Below are 19,954 nucleotides of genomic sequence, written 5' to 3'. Positions count from 1 at the left end.
TTATTTAGTTTGTTTGGTGAGGTCATGTTCTCCTGGATGGTCTTGATACTTGTAGATGTTTGTTGGTGTCTGGGCATTGAAGAATTAGGTATTTATTGTAGTCTTTGTAGTCTGGGCTTGTTTGTACCCATCCTCCTTGGGAAGACTTTCCAGAGACTTGAGTGTTGTGATCTGAGTTTTTGGTCACTGCAGCTATATATCTGAGTTACGGGATACCCCAAGCTCAGTAATGCTGTGGTTTTTGCAGACTTGTAGAGTTACCACCTTGCTGGTCTTGGACAAGATCTGGAATAATTCTGTGGATTACCAGGCAGAGACTCTTGTCTTCCATTGCTTTCTCTGAAACAAATGGAGTCTCTCTGTGCTGAGCTGCCTGGAACTGGGGGAGGGGTGACACAGGCATCCCTGTGGCCAGCCCCACTGGGACTGTACTCGGTCTGGCCAGGGCCTGGAATCAGAATCCTTGGAAACCTACCTGGTGCTCTATTCTACTGAGGCTGAGCTGGTGCCACAACCATGAGAAAAGGTTCTTCCCATTTTTCCCTCCCCTTTCCCCAGGCAGAGAAGTCTCCACTTGTCTACCGCCACCACAGACCCATAGGGAGTACTGCCAGGGTACCACCTAGGTTCACTTAAGGCCCAAGGCTCTTTAGTCAGCTGGTGAACGCTACCAGGCCTGGGACTCACCTTTCAGGGCAGTGGCTTCTCCTCTGGCCCAGAGTAGGTCCAGAGAAGCTAAGAGCCAAAGCCTGGAATTGGGAACCCCAAGAGCTTTCTTAGTGCTCTTCCCCAGTTTGGTCAAGTTGGTATCTAAGCTCAAGAAAGTCTTCTTTACTCTTCCATCTACTTTTCTCAAGCAGAAGGGGTCTGTCCTCATAGCCACCACAGCTGTGAATGTGCTGGATCACACCTGAAGCCAGCATGTCTGAGTCTCACCCAATGCCCATGGCATATACTACCTGGTTCCTGCTGCTGATTATTCAGTGCCCAAGGGCTCTTTAATCAGCAGATGATGAATCCTGCCAGGACTGGGTCCTTCCCTCCAAGGCAGTGGGCTCCTTTCTGGCCAAGGATGTGTCTAGAAATGTTGTTTGGGAGCTAGCGTCTGGAATGGGGGCCTCATAACTCTGCTCAATGCCCTATCCTACTGTGGCTGAGCTGGTATCCGAGTTGCAAGACAAAGTCCTCTTTACTCTTCCCTCTTGTCTTCTCAAGCAGAAGGAAAGGTTTACTTTTGGAACTGCAAGCTGCTCTGCCTGGGGTTGGGGGAGGGGTGATGCAAGCGCTCCTTTAGTTGCCCTGGCTGTTGTCTCACTAGGTCACATGCCCCTCAAGAGCACTGGCTCTGAGCCTAGCATAGCACTAGGATTTGCCTTGGAGTTGCAGTCCTTGTGGCCTATTCGAGTTTATTTAGGACCCCAGAGCACTTTAACTCACGTTGGCAAGGCTTGCTGAAACTCAAGTTCTGACTACTAGGATGGGTGATTCCCCTCTGGCTAAGACTGGTCTAAATGATCCCTCCAGTGGGTTGAGTTCTTCCTGGTGTTGTTGGTACTGCCTTTCAATGCAAAGTTCCACAATCATTGCACTTTACTTCCCCCAAGTGCACAGATTCTCTCTCTGCGCCACATGGCTGGCCGTTACCTGGGGATTGGGGGGGGATGGTATTGGCAATTTATACATGTCTTTCCTACCCTCTTTGGTGCCTCTTTCAGCCATATGAAGTTAAAACCAGTTACTGTGATTGCTCACCTGATTTTTGGCTCTTATGAAGGTGCTTTTTTGTAAAGATAGTTCTTAAATTTGGTGTTCCTGTTGGGAGGACAATCGGTGGAGGCTTCTGTTCAGTCATCTTGCTCCGCCTCCAATATTAACTTTTGATGGGGTTAGACCTCAGTGCTTTTCTTTGCTCACTTTTATATACAATTAGTTTTTCTGAACTTTTATAATGGTTGAGAGTTCAGGAAAGCTTTTCTAACATCTTGGACTTCTAATATTTTTGTGTAGTGTTTGAAAATATGGCAGTTTGTTTTCTGAGACTTCCTCCTTCTATTTTCTTCCCTATTTTGGTGTGGATCTTCCCTTCTCTCTTATCCCTATCTTGCTCAATTTTGATTCTATTCCCAAAAGTGTCTTCTCATCATGGGCTCTGTCATGGAACTGTAACACGTCCATTTTGAGTGTTCACAGGGTTCCAGCATCTTCTGTTTTTCTTCTAGGAAAGGGTAAAACCCCTTCTGGTTTCACTTCCTGTTTCATGTTAGTGCCATAGTGAATATTAGCAATACCAATGAATTAGGGAGTTCTCTCATTCTCATAACCATCAGATACTGCCTGTAGCTTTTTTTTTCTTCCGGCACAGATGCTGGTACTATGCAGCTTTTATGGCCGTTAGTGGTTTGCCCTTCCCCACTTATATTTTAGTGTTCATGAGAATAACTTTTCTTTCACCAGCTTTTGATATAAATAGTTAGCTCTCTATATCTGCGAGTTTTGTATCCACAGATTCAACCGACTGCAGATTGAAACCTGCAGATAAGGAGGGCCAATGGTACTACACCATTTTATTGAAGGAACTTGCGCATCCATGGATTTTGGTACTTGCAGGTGGTTCTGAAACCAATCCCCTACGTATAGAGAAGACCTGCTATTGCTTTTGGGTTTTTAGCTTTGCTCTCTAGTTGCTTCTGTTTTAATGTGGGATGCAGAGATGAAAAAACTAGGCTGTGGCCATGCCATCTTCCCAGAATTGTTTCTTTATTCTCTTACTTTTAACTGCTTTAATGTTTTTATTTTAAATGGCTTTTTAGTGTTTTAGAAGTCTTTTTTCGCTTCAACAGCATATAGCTTGATTTTTAAAAATCTAGTTTGACAGTCTTTCTCTTTTAACTGGAGCCATTCATGATTAATGTAATTACTGATATGGATTTAAATCTACCATATTGTCAAGTACCATGTGCTTTTCTCTTTGTTTTACCTCTTGTCTGCTTATGTTTCTGTTCTTTTGGGTTTTAAAAATTTTTTTTATTTTTTCTGAGGCAGAGTCTCACTCTGTCACCCAGGCTGGAGTGCAGTGGCACCATCTCGTCTCACTGCAACTTCCATCTCCTGGCTTCAAGTGATTCTCCTGTCTCAGCCTCCCAAGTAGCTGGGATTACAGGCGTGAGCCACCACACCTGGCTAATTTTTTATATTTTTAGTAAAGACAGGGTTTTGCCATGTTGGCCAGGCTAGTCTTGATCTCCTGACCTCGTGATCTGCCCACCTTGGCCTCCCAAAGTGCTGGGATTACAGGCATGAGCCACGGTGCCCGGCCCTTGGGTTTATTTATTTATGTATTTATTATACTTTAAGTTCTAGAGTATATGAGCACAGCGTGCAGGTTTGTTACATATGTATACATGTGCCATGTTGGTGGGCTGCACCCATTAACTTGTTGTTTACGTTAGGTATTTCTCCTAATGCTATCCCTCCGCCAGCCCCCCACCCCATGACAGGCCCTGGTGTGTGATGTTCCCCTTCCTGTGTCCAAGTGTTCTCATTGTTCAATTCCCACCTATGAGTGAGAACACGCAGTGTTTGGTTTTCTATCCTTGCGATAGTTTGCTCAGAATGATGGTTTCCAGCTTTATCCATGTCCCTACAAAGGACATGAACTCATTCTTTATGGCTGCATAGTATTCCATGGTGTATATGTGCCACATTTTCTTAATCCAGTCTATCATTGATAGACATTTGGGTTGGTTCCAAGATTCTGGTACGTTGTGTCTTTGTTCTCATTGGTTTCAAAGAACATCTTTATTTCTGCCTTCATTTTGTTATTTACACAGTAGTCATTCAGGAGCAGGTTGTTCAGTTTCCATGTAGTTGTGCGGTTTTGAGTGAGTTTCTTAATCCTGAGTTCTAATTTGATTGCACTGTGGTCTGAGAGACAGTTTGTTGTGATTTCTGTTCTTTTACATTTGCTGAGGAGTGCTTTACTTCCAACTATGTGGTCAATTTTTGAATAAGTGCGATGTGCTGCTCAGAAGAATGTATATTCTATTGATTTGGGGTGGAGAGTTCTATAGATGTCTATTAGGTCTGCTTGGTGCAGAGCTGAGTTCAAGTCCTGGATATCGTTGTTAACTTTCTGTCTTGTTGATCTGTCTAATACTGACAGTAGGGTGTTAAAGTCTCCTATTATTATTGTGTGAGAGTCTAAGTCTCTTTGTAGGTCTCTAAGGACTTGCTTTATGAATCTGGGTGCTCCTGTATTGGGTGCATATATATTTAGGATAGTTAGCTCTTGTTGAATTGATCCCTTTACCATTATGTAATGGCCTTCTTTGTCTCTTTTGATCTCTGTTGGTTTAAAATCTGTTTTATCAGAGACTAGGATTGCAACCCCTGCTTTTTTTTGCTTTCCATTTGCTTGGTAGATCTTCCTCCATCCCTTTATTTTGAGCCTATGTGTGTCTCTGCACGTGAGATGGGTCTCCCAAATACAGCACACTGATGGGTCTTGACTCTTTATCCAATTTGCCAGTCTGTGTCTTTTAATTGGAGCATTTAGCCCATTTACATTTAAGGTTAATATTGTTATGTGTGAATTTGATCCTGTCATTATGATGTTAGTTGGTTATTTTGACCATTAGTTGATGCAATTTCTTCCTAGCATTGATGGTCTTTACAATTTGGTATGTTTTTGCAGTGGCTGGTACTGGTTGTTCCTTTCCAGGTTTAGTGCTTCCTTCAGGAGCTCTTGTAAGGCAGGCCTGGTGGTGACACAATCTCTCAGCATTTGCTTGTCTGTAAAGGATTTTATTTCTCCTTCACTTATGAAGCTTAGTTTGGCTGGATATGAAATTCTGGACTGAAAATGATTTTCTTTAAGAATGTTGAATATTGGCCCCCACTCTCTTCTGGCTTGTAGGGTTTCAGCCAAGAGATCAGCTGTTAGTCTGATGGGCTTCCCTTTGTGGGTAACTCGACCTTTCTCTCTGGCTGCCCTTAACATTTTTTCCTTTGTTTCAACCTTGGTGAATCCGACAATTATGTGTCCTGGGGTTGCTCTTCTCGAGGAGTATCTTTGTGGTGTTCTCTGTATTTCCTGAATTTGAATGTTGGCCTGTCTTGCTAGGTTGGAGAAGTTCTCCTGGATAATATCCTGAGGAGTGTTTTCCAACTTGGTTCCATTCTCCCCCTCACTTTTGGGTACACCAATCAAACATAGATTTGGTCTTTTCACATAGTCCCATATTTCTTGGAGGCTTTGTTCGTTCCTTTTTACTCTTTTTTCTCTAAACTTCTCTTCTCGCTTCATTTCATTCATTTGATCTTCAATCACTGATACCCTTTCTGCCACTTGATCGAATCAGCTACTGAAGCTTGTGCATGTGTCATGTAGTTCTCGTGCCATGGTTTTCAGCTCCATCAGGTCATTTAAGGTCTTCTTTAAACTGTTTATTCTGGTAAGCTATTCATCTAATCTTTTTTCAAGGTTTTTAGCTTCCTTGTGATGGGTTTGAACATCCTCCTTTAGTTTGGAGAAGTTTGTTATTACCAACCTTCTGAAGCCTACTTTTGTCAACTAGTCAAAGTCATTCTCCATCCAGCTTTGTTCTGTTGCTGGTGAGGAGCTGCGATCCTTTGGAGGAGAAGAGGTGCTCTGATTTTTGGAATTTTCAGCTTTTCTGCTCTGGTTTCTCCCCATCTTTGTAGTTTTATCTTCCTTTGGTCTTTGATGATGGTGACCTACAGATGGGGTTTTGGTGTGGATGTCCTTTTTGTTAATGTTGATGCTATTCCTTTCTGTTTGTTAGTTTTCCTTCTAACAGTTAGGTCCCTCAGCTGCAGGTCTGTGGGAGTTTGCTGGAGGTCCACTCCAGACCCTGTTTGCCTGGGTATCGCCAGCAGAGGCTGCAGAACAGCAAATATTGCAGAACAGCAAATATTGCTGCCTGATCCTTCCTCTGAAATCTTCATCTCAGAGGGGCACCCGGCTGTATGAGGTGTCAGTCGGGCCCTACTGGGAGGCGTCTCCCAGTTAGGCTACACGGAGGTCAGGGACCCACTTGAGTAGGCAGTCTCAGAGCTCAAACACCATGCTGGGAGAACCACTGCTGTCTTCAGAGCTGTCAGACAGGGACGTTTAAGTCTGCAGAAGTTTCTGCTGCCTTTTGTTCAGCTATGCCCTGCCCCCAGAGGTGGAGTCTACAGAGGCAGGCAGGCCTCTTTGAGCTGCGGTGGGCTCCACCCAGTTCAAGCTTTCCTGCCGCTTTGTTTACCTACTCAAGCCTCAGCAATGGCAGATGCCCCTCCCTCAGCCAGGCTGCCAAGTTGCAGTTCAATCTTGGACTGCTGCGCTAGCAGTGAGCAAGGCTCCATGGGTGTGGGACCCACTGAGCCAGGCATGGGATATAATCTCCTGGTGTGCCATTTGCTGAGACCATTGGAAAAGCGCAGTATTTGGGTAGCAGTGTCTGGATTTTCCTGGTACAGTCTGTCACTGCTTCCTTTGGCTAGGAATGGGTAATCTCCCTACTCCTTGCACTTCCTGGGTGAGGCAATGCCCCACCCTGCTTCGGCTCGCCCTTTTTGGGCTGCACCCACTGTCCAACCAGTCCCAATGAGATGAACCAGGTGGAAATGCAGAAATCACCCGTCTTCTGCATCAATCACACTGGGAGCTGCAGACTGGAGCCTTTCATATTCGGCCATCTTGGACGCCCTTGAGTTTATTTTTAAAAATGCATCATTATAGTCTTGTTTTTCCCCTTTACTAGTTAGAAAATTATATACTTCTGTTCAATTCTTCAGTGGATGTCCTAGAAATTCTCAAGCATCCTTAACTTATACAAAAGCCCAGTGTTAACAGATACCTTTACCAGTGACCACCTCCATTGTAACAAACTTAGAACAGTGTTACTCCATTTACCCTACTCTCAGCTAACATATTTCTGTTACTGTGCATTTTAATTGTACATTTTATACTTCACAAGATCTCATTATGTAGTCTGTGTTTAGACTCGCCCATTTTTTTGCTCTATTTTTTCTACATCTCTGCTTTTCCATCAGGGAGTCTTCTGCATGAAGCAGCTTCTTTAGAATTTTTTTTACAGAGCAGATGCGATGAACTCTCTCAGATTTATTTTGTGTCATGTGTTTGAAAATATATTACTTTTGCCTTTGTTATTAATGTTTTCACTGGCTTTGGAATTTTAGATAAGCAATTATTTTCTTTCAGCACATTGAAGATATTAGTGTCTAGGTATGACTGACTTTTTTTTTCTTTTTTCTTTTTTTTTTTTTTACTCTATCCCAGTTGCAATATGTTGGGTTTCTAGAATGTGTGGATTTACGTCTTTCATTGATTCTCAAATTTTTCTTAGCCATTAGCTCTTCAAATGCTCCTTCTACTCCATTCTTTCCTCTGTTCTTGGGTACCAGTTATGCATTCTGTGGTGGGGGGTTGGACAGGACAGAGTGTATGTGTGTGTGTGCGGTATATGTGTAAAATCCCAGAATGCTTTATTTCCAGAGGAGAACATTATAAGATAGGGTTTATTCAAATGAGTCTTACAATCAGCTATCTAAGAAGTCACAAAGTTTTGATGCAGGAATGACCTCAATTGCCCTGCAAGAGTAGTGGATTCTTTTAAATATACTTTTCTTTAACTCCTTTTGCACTTTTTGTCTTTTTTCATTTAGGCAACTCAAATTTTTTAATTGCCAATTTCTGTTTCTTTTGATTCTACAAAAGTAACTATGTTTCCGGTAGCCCCTAAACCCCAGGATTCCAGTCAAGCATCAGACAGACTCATGACTGAAAAACAGGTAAACTTAAAATATTTTAAGACATTGCTTCTCAAAATATGTGCCAAAGAATGCTACATCTACAAACAGGAAAATTTGACTTTGAAAGGATTTTTTTCTCAAATAATTTTGGGAAATGCTGGGTTAAAGACTATGAAATGGTTTAATTACTCTAAGACTTCACAATCTTAGTCTCCAAAGGGAGGATTAGGATACAGCATTTCATACATACTTAACACTAGTTTGATGAACATTTCATTAGACTAGTGTTCTGTAGCATGTACTTTGGAAAATGCCATTCCCAGCTATTTTCAGAATTTACAATTACTTTATCTTAAAATGTAAGAGGTATCAGGGAACAATATATATAAGTTAATCATTCAAAATATGTGACTTTATTATGTATAGAGCATTTTGCTTTTATGAGTTACAGTAGAAGTTCTGAGACACTAACTCAGCTTTTGGCTCCTAAAACAACATCAATGATAATTTTAGTTGTGTCTACCACGTAGTTAAACTCTGTGATCAGAAAGACTAAAGCATAAATGAGGGAAAAGTTATGAGTGGGAGGAGATGTAAAAAAAAGGAGGAAAAAGTCAACAGTCAAAAAGAAAGACTTGTTTGACTTTGAGAGTGTCTTTCAGGGTGATTCTGTTAGAGTCAGTTATCCAGATGGATGGGCTCCTTTTTATAGTTAGACCTTGTCCATTTGACAAGGAGCTGTCTGAAATATTGGCTCCAACTAGTCAGGTATGTTTTGATTTTTCTGTGACCCTAGTCATTATGAAAGTGATACTTAGGGGCCGGGCGCGGAGGCTCACGCCTGTAATTTCAGCACTTTGGGAGGCCAAGGCGGGTGGATCACGAGGTCAGGAGATCCAGACCAACCTGGCTAATACAGTGAAACCCCATCTCTACTAAAAATACAAAAAATTAGCTGGGTGTGGTGGTGGGCGCCTGTAGTCCCAGCTATTTGGGAGGCTGAGGCAGGAGAATGGCGTGAACCTGGGAGGCGGAGCTTGCAGTGAGCCAAGATCGCACCACTGCACTCCAGCCTAGGTGACAGAGCAAGACTCTGTCTCAAAAAGAAAAAAAAAAAAAAAAAAAAGAAAGTGATACTTAGAAGTGACTCACCTTTTCTTTAGTATCCAGTTATTGTAGCCTAGTTTACAACTGTTTATTCTGAGCAGGGCTTGGTTTGGCTTAGTTAAATCTAAAACCTTAGATTTATTTGATTCACTGAAATTACAAGATGTTTTTGTTGTTGTTGTTGGTTTTGTCCATTGAGGCCTACATATGAGTATTCTGTATAATGCAACAATTTGTGCTTATTTACATACTTCTAGTCTATTACTAATTTTGCTAGAAACAATAAATGTGTTTTTTGGATATTATATATGCATAAACATTTATACTTAAAACTGTTGAAGAAAAAGTTCTATTCTGAAAATGCAGGAAATTATATATGAGAGAATTTCTTCACTTTATATCTAAAGTTAACCCTTTCTTCTCTTTCTGTAATTGTAGCAGGAAGAAGCAGAATGGGAAAGCATAAATGTGCTATTGATGATGCATGGCTTAAAACCTTTGTCTCTAGTCAAAAGAACAGATCTCAAAGGTAATTAGATCCTATTCTTGCTGCTTAAGGTAAAAAGTTTATTTTTCCTTAAAAAATTTTTTTTGCCTTTTATTTTTACTATCTGTATTATATACTTTTTAAATGTAGATCTCATCATTTTTGACAAACAGTCATCACAAAGGATGAGACAGAATTTGAAATTGTTGGTGGAAGAAACATCACGTCAACAGAACATGATACAGGAGCTTATAGAAACTAATCAACAGCTTAGGTAAGAAAACGGAAAGATTTCTTTTGAATTGTTTGTATGCATTCTAAAAATAACTGCCTTGAAAACAATCTCGAAATTTAATTTCCCATTTTGATTAAATATTAAACTAAAAAATATTTTTGTAGGTAAAATTTTAATAGGTAAATCTTTTGGTAATAGCTTAGCATAGATGTTTAATGGTACCCTATATTTCTTCTATTAGTTTCTGTTGCAGGATGAGCATCTCAAATCTGAAAATCTGAAAGGCTCCAAAATTTGAAACTTTTTGAGCACCAACATGATGCTTAAAGGAAATGCTTATTGGAGCATTTTGGATTTTGGATTTTCAGATTTGAGATGCTTAACTAGTAAGTATGATGCAAATATTCCAAAATCTGAAAAAATCTGAAATATGAATCACTTCTGGTTCCAAGAATTTTGGATAAAGAGAATGCAAAGAAACTTTAGAAAGTCAATACATTCTTATATGGATATGTTTGGTAATTCTATTTATTTTTAATACTAAGGGAAGAAATTGTATGTCTATTAACTTAGAAATGAACTGCAGCTAGAGCAAAGCCGAGCAGCCAATCAAGAACAACGAGCTAATGACTTGGAACAAATTATGGAGAGTGTGAAATCCAAAATTGGTGAATTGGAGGATGAATCACTAAATAGGGCTTGCCAGCAACAGAATAAAATAAAAGATCTTCAAAAGGAGCAGAAAACTTTACAGGTACTGAGTTATGAATTCTTAGATGATGGTTAGTTAGTATTAAAACAGCTCATTATGGTCCCAGGTGACTTCCGTGTTGTTTGATTCAGTGGTTTTTACCTTTTTTGGCTTATCACTGCTACCTTGAAATTCTCTTCACTTGGTTTCTAGAATGTCCTCTTTGTTTCCCTCTGACCTCACTGATCATTCTCTAATTTCTTTTGCTGTTTTTTTTTTCTCATCTCCCTAACCTCTTAGTGTTGGAATTCCCCAGTGCTCAGTCCTTAGATCTTTTCTCTTTCTTATATACTCTGATGACCTTGGTGATGTCAATCTAATATAGGATCCAAAATTTGTATCCGTAGCCCAGTCCTCTCCCCGAATTCCAGACTCATATCCAGCTGCTTACTTGATATCTCTACTGGATATCTAATAGGCATCTACAACTTTGTTTGTTTATTTATTTACTTTTTTGAGACAGCATCTGGCTCTGTCACCCAGGTTGGAGTGCAGTGGCGCAATCACGGCCCAGTGCAACCTCTGTGTCCTGTGCTCAAGTGATCCTTCCACCTCAGCCTCTGGAGTAGCTGGGACTACAGGTGCATGCCACCACGCCTGGCTAATTTTTATATTTTTTATAGAGACAGGCTTTTGCCATGTTACCTAGACTGGTCTCAAACTCCTGAGCTCAAGTGATCCGCCTGCCTCGGCCTCCCAAAGTGCTGGGATTACAGGTGTGGGGCACTGCACCTGGCTGGCATCTACAACTTTTTATGTCTAAAACTGAGTTCTTCTTATAGAAATGACAATTTTATAACATTAAATAATTAACTCCCTAATTTTAAAAAACTATTAAAATTTGGGTGTTTATTGTGATTAAAAGAAATGAATCTTATGCTGGTAACCGATGTTTAGTTGTGTGAGTTGTTTCTGATCTTTACTAACATTATATCATTATAAACACTGAGTCCTTATTTTAGTGGTTTTGCTGACACAACGCTATATATACCTTTGCATATGTGAGTTCAGGCTATCCAAAAGGGAGCGGTATTCATCAGGCAGGGTCTGGAAGTCCCCTCAGTGTATGCTGGCAGTATTGGAAGGATGAGATGAGTTAGTATAAATTCCATGGAGTCCGAGAGAATTAACCAGAGATACTAGGGGGCTCTAGTATGAGGATAGAGGCAGTTGGTTCTGACCTTGTTTATGTGCCAGCTTGGGGCAGGCAGTACTAGAGCTGCTGGTATTGACCATAGTTTCAGAGAAGACATTGTCTGACAAACTCCTCTACCATTAGAATGCCATATTTTTAGGTTGGCTTTGTTTTTTGTTTTTTGTTTGTTTGTTTGTTTGTTTTAAGACAGAGTCTCACTCTGTTGCCCAGGCTGGTGTGCAGTGGTGTGATCTAGGCTCACGGCAACCTCCGCCTCCCGGGTTGAAGCGATTCTCCTGCCTCAGCCTCCCAAGTAGCTGGGACTACAGGCATGCACCACCACACCTGGCTAATTTTCTGTATTTTAGTAGAGATGGGGTTTCACTATCTTGGCCAGGCTGGTCTCGAACTCCTGACTTCGTGATCCACCCGCCTCAGCCTTCCAAAGTGCTGAGATTATAGGTGTGAGCCACTGCGCCCAGCCTAGGTTGGCTTTGTTAACAAGGTTGCTTTCCTCATCAATAGTATATTTATAAAATCTCTCTAAATGAAGGGGTATTTTGGAGATACTTTCTATATGCATTGGTTTTGACCTTGCTTTTAGATATAGGGCATGTGGAAATCTGAAGCTCTTTAAATCATTGACTTATTGGTGTGAAAAAGCAGCCATTAGAAGCTGTAAAGGTGCTGTGCCGGGTCTTTGGCTGAGTGAACAAGTTGAGAGCAGGAAGACCAGTGGTCTTTGTTGGGGGAAGATATTTATTTATCTTTCAAAGAGGTTGAGATGTAATTAATAACAACATTAAATTATTAGAAATACAAGGCTTACAAATTTACCAGGGTTTTAAGCACTTCAAAGAACAGATACATGAGAGTTCATTGATAAGGGGTGACTTGAATGTAATGCCATGTATTTTCTATCAAATAGTTTCATCTGTCATAAATGATTTATCATGCCTTTAGCTCTTTGTTCCAGGTCCCAAAGATTTGTCGTGTAGCTTATAAGTTGATACAGAGAAGGTTTCATGCTTCAGTCACCCATAGAAGGGGAAAGGCAAATAGGATTGAGGAGTGGATACCTGGGGTTGGGGAAGGCTATCTGTGCTAATATGATCAACTGAAATTAGTTGTTTGTTTTTTTAAGTCTCTGATGGGTACTTTATAGAGTGTCAACAGAAATCAGCAAACCCAAGGAATTGCTGCCCCTGAATGTTGCTAAGTTGCCTCATTTCTATTACATACTAGTCACACATCTCATTCTATTATAGAGAAGGAAAAAACATTTTTACTTCTACACTTTCAGATTCTCAGTCAGGACTCTGTAACAAAAAACTAACAAGTGAAAAACAAGTTTATGAATATGTTTATATCATATATACATGGGAGAAACCTGTGGATGTTGGGCTTAAAGAGATTGCTAGAAGTTGGACTTCTATAGCATCTTAACAACAGCCACCACCAATAAATTTTCAGAGAAGTGGCAAGACAAAGGAAAAGGACTTTGAGTCTCTAGGGAAGCAGATTGTGGGAAGGTAAATATATCAGGGACTAATGGAAGATAAGGGCTAGTCAGTAAACTTGGTTATGTAGAGTCCTCTAGTGCCACCTCTGGGCTACTAAGGATCCAGGGTTGTCACTGGATTAATTTCTGTACAGATTTATGTCCTCCTTTAGGCTAATAAAGGAAGGGCAGAGAGCTTTTCTTGTGTTATCATCTTAGTTGCCTTCAACTCAGAATAATCCTTATGTGAAAGTGGCATGTTTTGAGGTGTCAACTTCTTCTATTCTTCACCATACTAATCAATCTTTGCTTTCTTGAGAAGATCAAAGTGCCTGTGGAGAATAATTATTTCATAGTTTAAGACACATTCTTCTATTTTTGGTATACAGTTGTTTCCAATTTTAGAATGGTTTAGTGCTGCATGTTTTGTAGTTGGGAGAAAGGAAACATTGGTTTTGTATGTATATGTAAAGAGCTCAAGGAAATTTGCAAATGTTTGAGGTATATTGAAAGACTTTTGGGAAAAGACAATTCAGTTGGCATGGGCTATTACTATAATTGATATTCAGTTTTTTTCATTCAGCATTATTTCAAGATTACCCATGTAGTTGCACATATCCATAGTTTATTCCTTTTTATTGCTGAGAAGTACTCCATTGTATGGATATATCACAGTTTGTTTATCCATTCATCTGTTGATGGACATTTTAGTTTCTAGTTTTTGGCTATTACAAAGAAAGCTCTTGTAAACTGTATGTTCAAATATTTGTGTGGACATATGCTTTCAGTTTTCTTGGGTAGATACCTAGAATTAGAATTCCTGAGTCATATGGTAAGTATACATTTAAGTTTTTTTTTTTTTATATATATACTTTAAGTTCTGGGGTACATGTGCAGAACATGCAGGTTTGTTGCATAGGTAAACATGTGCCATGGTGGTTTGCTGCACTCATCAACCCGTCATTTACATTAGGTATTTCTCCTAATGTTATCCCTCCCCTAGCCCCCAACCCCCCGACAGGCCCCAGTGTGTGATGTTCCCCTTGCTGTGTCCATGTGTTCTCATTGTTCAGCTCCCACATATAAGTGAGAACGTGCAGTGTTTGATTTTCCATTCTTGTGTTAGTTTGCTCAGAATGATGGTTTCCAGCTTCAAAGTACATGCACTCCTCCTTTTTCATGGCTGCATAGTATTCCATGATGTCTATGTGCTACATTTTCTTTATCCAGTCTATCATTGATGGGCATTTGAGTTAGTTGCAAGTTTTTGCTGTCATGAATAGTGCTGCAATAAATGTGTGCATGTGTCTTTATAGTAGAATTATTTATAATCCTTTGGGTATATACCAGTAATGGGATTACTGGGTCAAAGGGTATTTCTTCTGGTTCTAGATCCTTGAGGAATCGCCACACTGTCTTCCACAATGGTTGAACTACTTTACACCCCCACCAACAGTGTAAAAGTGTTCCTATTTCTCCACATCCTCTCCGGCATCTGTTATTTTCTGACTTTTTAATGGTCGCCATTCTAAATGGCGTGAGATGGTATCTCATTGTGATTTTGATTTGCATTTCTCTGATGACCAGTGATGATGAGCTTTCTTTCGTATGTGTGTTGGCCACATAAATGTCTTCTTTTGACAAGTGTCTGTTCATATCCTTCACCCACTTTTTGATGGGGTTGTTTGTTTTTTTCTTGTAAATTTGTTTAAATTCTTTGTAGATTCTGGATATTAGCCCTTTGTCAGATGAGTAGATTGCAAACATTTTCTCCCATTCTGTAGGTTGCCTGTTCACTCTGATGGTAGTTTCTTTTGCTGTGCAGAAGCTCTTTAGTTTAATTAGATCCCGCTTGTCCATTTGGCTTTTGTTGCCATTGCTTTTGGTGTTTTAGTCATGAAGTCTTAGCCCATTCCTGTGTCCTCAGTGGTATTGCCTAGGTTTTCTTCTAGGGATTTTATGGTTTTAGGTCCTACGTTTAAGTATTTATTCCATCTTGAGTTAATTTTTGTATAAGGTGTAAGAAAGGGGTCCAGTTTCAGTTTTCTGCATGTGGCTAGCCAGTTTTCCCAACACTATTTATTAAATAGGGAATCCTTTCCCCATTGCTTGTTTTTGTCAGGTTTATCAAAGATCAGATGGTTATAGATGTGTGGTGTTATTTCTGTGGCCTCTGTTCTGTCCCATTGATCTATATATCTGTTTTGGTACCCGTACCATGCTGTTTTGGTTACTATAGCCTTGTACTATAGTTTGAAGTCAGGTAGTGTGTTGCCTCCAGCTTTTTGCTTAGAATTATCTTGGCTATGCAGGCTCTTTTTTGGTTCCATGTGAACTTTAAAGTAGTTTTTTTCCAGTTCTCTGAAGAAAGTCAATGGTAGCTTGATGGGGATAGCATTGAATCTATAAATTACTTTGTGGAGTATGGCCATTTTCACGATATTGATTCTTCCTATCCATGAGCATGGAATGTTTTTCCATTTGTTTGTGTCCTCTCTTATTTCCTTGAGCAGTAGTTTGTAGTTCTCCTTGAAGAGGTCCTTCACATCTCTTGTAAATTGTATTCTTAGGTATTTAATTCTCCTTGTAGCAATTGTGAATGGGAGTTCACTCATGATTTGGCCCTGTTTGTCTATTATTGGTATATAGGAATGCTTGTGATTTTTGCACATTGATTTTGTATCCTGAGACTTTGCTGAAGTTGCTTATCAGCTTAAGGAGATTTTGGGCTGAGACAATGGGGTTTTCTAAATATACAATCATGTCATCTGCAAACAGAGACAATTTGACTTCCTCTTTTCCTATTTGAATACCCTTTATTTCTTTCTCTTGCCTGATTGCTCTGGCCAGAACTTCCAATACTATGTTGAATAGGAGTGGCTCTGGCCAGAACTTCCAATACTATGTTGAATAGGAGTGGTGAGAGAGGGCATCCTTGTTTTGTGCCGCTTTTCAAAGGGAGTGCTTCCAGTTTTTGCCCATTCAGTATGATATTGGGTGTGGGTTGTCATAAATAGCTCTTATTATTTTGAGATATGTTCGATCAATCCTCAGTTTATTGAGAGTTTTTAGCATGAAGGGCTGTTGAATTTTGTCAAAGGCCTTTTCTGCATCTATTGAGATAATCATGTGGTTTTTGTCTTTGGTTCTGTTTACATGATGGATTACGTTTATTGATTTGCATGTGTTGAACCAGCCTTGCATCCCAGGGATGAAGCCAACTTGCTCATGGTGGATAAGGTTTTTGATGTGCTGCTGGATTTGGTTTGCCAGTATTTTATTGAGGATTTTCACATCGATGTTCATCAGGGATATTGGCCTGCAATTTTCTTTTTTTATTGTGTCTCTGACAGGTTTTGGTATCAGGATGATGCTGGCCTCAGAAAATGAGTTAGGAAGGATTCCCTCATCTTCTATTGATTGGAATAGTTTCAGAAGGAAAGGTACCAGCTCCTCTTTGTACATCTAGTAGAATTCGCTGTGAATCCATTGGTCCTGGACTTTTTTTGGTTGGTAGGCTATTAATTACTGTCTCAATTTCAGAACTTGTTATTGGTCTATTTAGGGATTCGACTTCTTCCTGGTTTAGACTTGGGAGGGTGTATGTGTCCAGGAATTTATACATTTCTTCTAGATTTTCTAGTTTATTTGCATAGACATGTTTATAGTATTCTCTGATGGTAGTTTGTATTTCTGTGGGATCAGTGGGGATATCCCCTTTATCATTTTTTATTGCGTCTATTTGATTCCTCTCTCTTTTCTTCTTTATTAGTCTGGCTAGCGGTCTATCTATTTTGCTGATCTTTTCAAAAAACCAGCTCCTGGATTCATTGATTTTTTTGAAGAGTTTTTTGTGTCTCTAGCTCCTTCAGTTCTGCTGTAATCTTAGTTATTCCTTGACTTCTGCTAGTTTTTGAGTTTGTTTGCTCTTGCTTCTCTAGTTCTTTTAAATGTGATTTTAGGATGTCGATTTTAGATCTTTCCTGCTTTCTCTTGTGGGCACTTAGTGTTATAAATTTCCCTCTACACACTGCTTTAAATGTGTCCCAGAGATTCTGGTATGTTGTGTCTTTGTTCTTGTTGGTTTCAAAGAACATCTTTATTTCTGCGTTCATTTCGTTGTTTACCCAGTAGTCATTCAGGAGCAGGTTGTTCAGTTTCCATGTAGTTGAGCGGTTTTGAGTGAGTTTCTTAATCCTTAGTTCTAATTTGATTGCACCGTGGTCTGAGAGACTGTTATGATTTCTGTTCTTTTGCATTTGCTGAGGAGTGTTTTACTTCCAATTATGTAGTCAATTTTAGAATAAGTGTGATGTGGTGCTGAGAATGTATATTCTGTTGATTTGGGGTGGAGAGTTCTATAGATGTCTATTAGGTCTGCATGGTCCAGAGCTGAGTTCAAGTCCTAAATATCCTTGTTAATTTTCTGTCTCATTAATCTGTCTAATATTGACAGTGGGGTGTTAAAGTCTCCCACTATTATTTTGTGGGAGTCTGAGTCTCTTTGTAGGTCTCTGAGAACTTTACTTTATGAATCTGGGTGCTCCTGTATTGGGTGCATATATATTTAGGATAGTTAGCTCTTGTTGTTGCACTGATCCCTTTACCATTATGCAATGCCCTTGTCTCTTTTGATCTTTGTTGGTTTAAAGTCTTTTTTATCAGAGACTAGGATTGCAACCCCTGCTTTTTTTTTGCTTTCCATTTACTTGGTAAATATTCCTCCATCCCTTTATTTTGAGCCCATGTGAGTCTTTGCAAGTGAGATGGGTCTCCTGAATACAGCACACTGATGGATCTTGACTCTATCTAATTTGCCAGTCTGTGTCTTTTAAGTGGGGTATTTATCCGTTTACATTTAAGGTTAATATTGTTACGTGTGAATTTGATTGTGTCATTATGATGGTAGCTGGTTATTTTGCCTGTTAGTTGCTGCAGTTTCTTCATAGTGTCGATGGTCTTTACAGTTCGGTATGATTTTGCAGTGGCTGGTACTGGTTGTTCCTTTCCATGTTTAGTGCTTCCTTCAGGAGCTCGTGTAAGGCAGGCCTGGTGGTGACAAAATTGCTCAGCATTTGTTTGTCTGTAAAGGATTTTATTTCTCCTTCACTTATGAAGCTTAGTTTGGCTAGATACGAAATTCTGGGTTGAAAATTTTTTAAGAATGTTGAATATTGGCCCCCACTCTCCTCTGGCTTGTAGGGTTTTTGGAGAGAGATCTGGTGTTAGTCTGATGGGCTTCCCTTTGTGGGTAACCCCGACCTTTTTCTCTGGCTGCCCTTAACATTTTTTCCTTCATTTCAACCTTGGTGAATCTGACGATCACGTGTCTTGGTGTTGCTCTTCTCAAGGACTATCTTTGTGGTCTCTGTTTTTTCTGAACTTGAATGTTGGCCTGTATTGCTAGGTTAGGGAAGTTCTACTGGATAGTATCCTAAAGAGTGTTTTCCAACTTGGTTCCATTCTCCTCGTCACTTTCAGGTACAACAATCAAATGTAGATTTGGTCTTTTCACATAGCCGCATATTTCTTGGAGGCTTTGTTCATTCCTTTTCATTCTTTTTTTTTTCTTTTAAAATTGAATTTTCTCTAATCTTGTTTTCTTGCTTTATTTCATTAAGTTGATCTTCAATCTCTGATATCCTTTCTTCTGCTTGATCAGTTCGGCTATTGATACTTGTGTATGCTTCACGAAGTTCTTTTTTTTTTTGAGACGGCGTCTTGCATTGTCGCCCAGGCCGGAGTGCAGTGGCACAATCTCGGCTCACTGCAAGCTCCATCTCCCAGGTTCACGCCATTCTCCTGCCTCAGCCTCCCAATAGCTGGGACTACAGGTGCCCGCTACCATGCCTGGCTAATTTTTTGTATTTTTAGTACAGACGGGGTTTCACTGTGTTAGCCAGGATGTCTTGATCTCCTGACCTCGTGATCCACCTGCCTTGGCCTCCCAAAGTGCTGGGATTACAGGGGTGAGCCACCGCACCCGGCCAGCTTCACGAAGTTCTTATGCTGTGTTTTTCAGCTCCATCAGGTTTTTTATGTTCTTCTCTAAACTGGTTATTCTAGTTAGCAATTTGTCTAACCTTTTTTCAAGGTTCTTAGCTTCCTTGCATTGGGTTAGAACATGCTCCTTTAGCTCAGAGGAATTTGTTATTACCCACCTTCTGAAGCCTACTTCTGTCAGTTCGTCAAACTCATTCTCCATCCAGTTTTGTTTCCTTGGTGGTGAGGAGTTGTGATCCTTTGGAGAAGAGGCGTTCTGGTTTTTGGAATTTTCAACATTTTTGTGCTGGTTTCTCCCCATCTTTGTAGATTTATCTACCTTTTGTCTTTGATATTGATGACCTTATGATGGGGTCTCTGAGTGGACATCCTTTTTGCTGATGTTGATGCTACTCCTTTATGTTTGTTAGTTTTCCTTCTAACAGTCAGGCCCCTCTGCTGCAGGTCTGCTGGAGTTTGCTGGAGGCCCACTCCAGACCCTGTTTGCCTGGGTATCACCAGCAGAGGTTGCAGAACAGCAAAGATTGCTGTCTGTTCCTTCCTCTGGAAGATTCGTCCCAGAGGAGCACCTGCCAGATGCCAGCTGGAGCTCTCCTATATGAGGTATCTGTTGGCTCCTACTGGGAGGTGTCTCCCAATCAGGAGACACGGGGTTCAGTGATCCACTTGAGGAGGTAGTTTGACCTTTAGCAGAGCTTGAATGCTGTGGTGGGAGATCTGCTGCTCTCTTCAGAGCCGTCAGGCTAGGATGTTTAAGTATGCGATGCTGTGCCCACATCCGCCCCTTCCCCCAGGTGCTCTGTCCAGGGAGATGGGGGTTTTATCTCTAAGCCCCTGACTGGGGCTGCTGCCTTTTTTTCAGAGGTGCCCTGCCCAGAGAGGAGGAATCTAGAGAGGCAGTCTGGCCACAGCGGCCTTGCTGAGCTGTGGTAGGCTCCATCTAGTTCGAACTTCGG

The 19,954-nt window shown here is 40.5% G+C and overlaps 1 protein-coding gene across 17 annotated transcripts in view; it reads left to right on the top strand.

Moving 5' to 3' along the window:
• CEP70 (centrosomal protein 70) overlaps positions 1–19,954 on the top strand; it is a 104,187-nt gene that overhangs the window by 13,683 nt on the left and 70,550 nt on the right. For 4 of the 17 annotated variants that reach the window (XM_063721522.1, XM_063721525.1, XM_063721516.1 and 1 more), the window contains exons 3-7: positions 7,745–7,818; positions 9,325–9,415; positions 9,524–9,647; positions 10,182–10,362; positions 19,443–19,601. In XM_063721522.1, coding sequence (XP_063577592.1) covers positions 7,750–7,818; positions 9,325–9,415; positions 9,524–9,647; positions 10,182–10,362; positions 19,443–19,601 — 624 coding nt within the window. In that variant the 5' untranslated portion in view covers positions 7,745–7,749. 17 annotated transcript variants of the gene reach the window in all.

This window comes from Pongo abelii, chromosome 2 (genome assembly GCF_028885655.2).
Source record: "Pongo abelii isolate AG06213 chromosome 2, NHGRI_mPonAbe1-v2.0_pri, whole genome shotgun sequence".
NCBI classification, from domain to species: Eukaryota; Metazoa; Chordata; class Mammalia; order Primates; family Hominidae; genus Pongo; species Pongo abelii.
The sequence above is the reverse complement of the archived record's forward strand: the minus strand, read 5'-3'. Positions and strand labels throughout refer to the sequence as shown.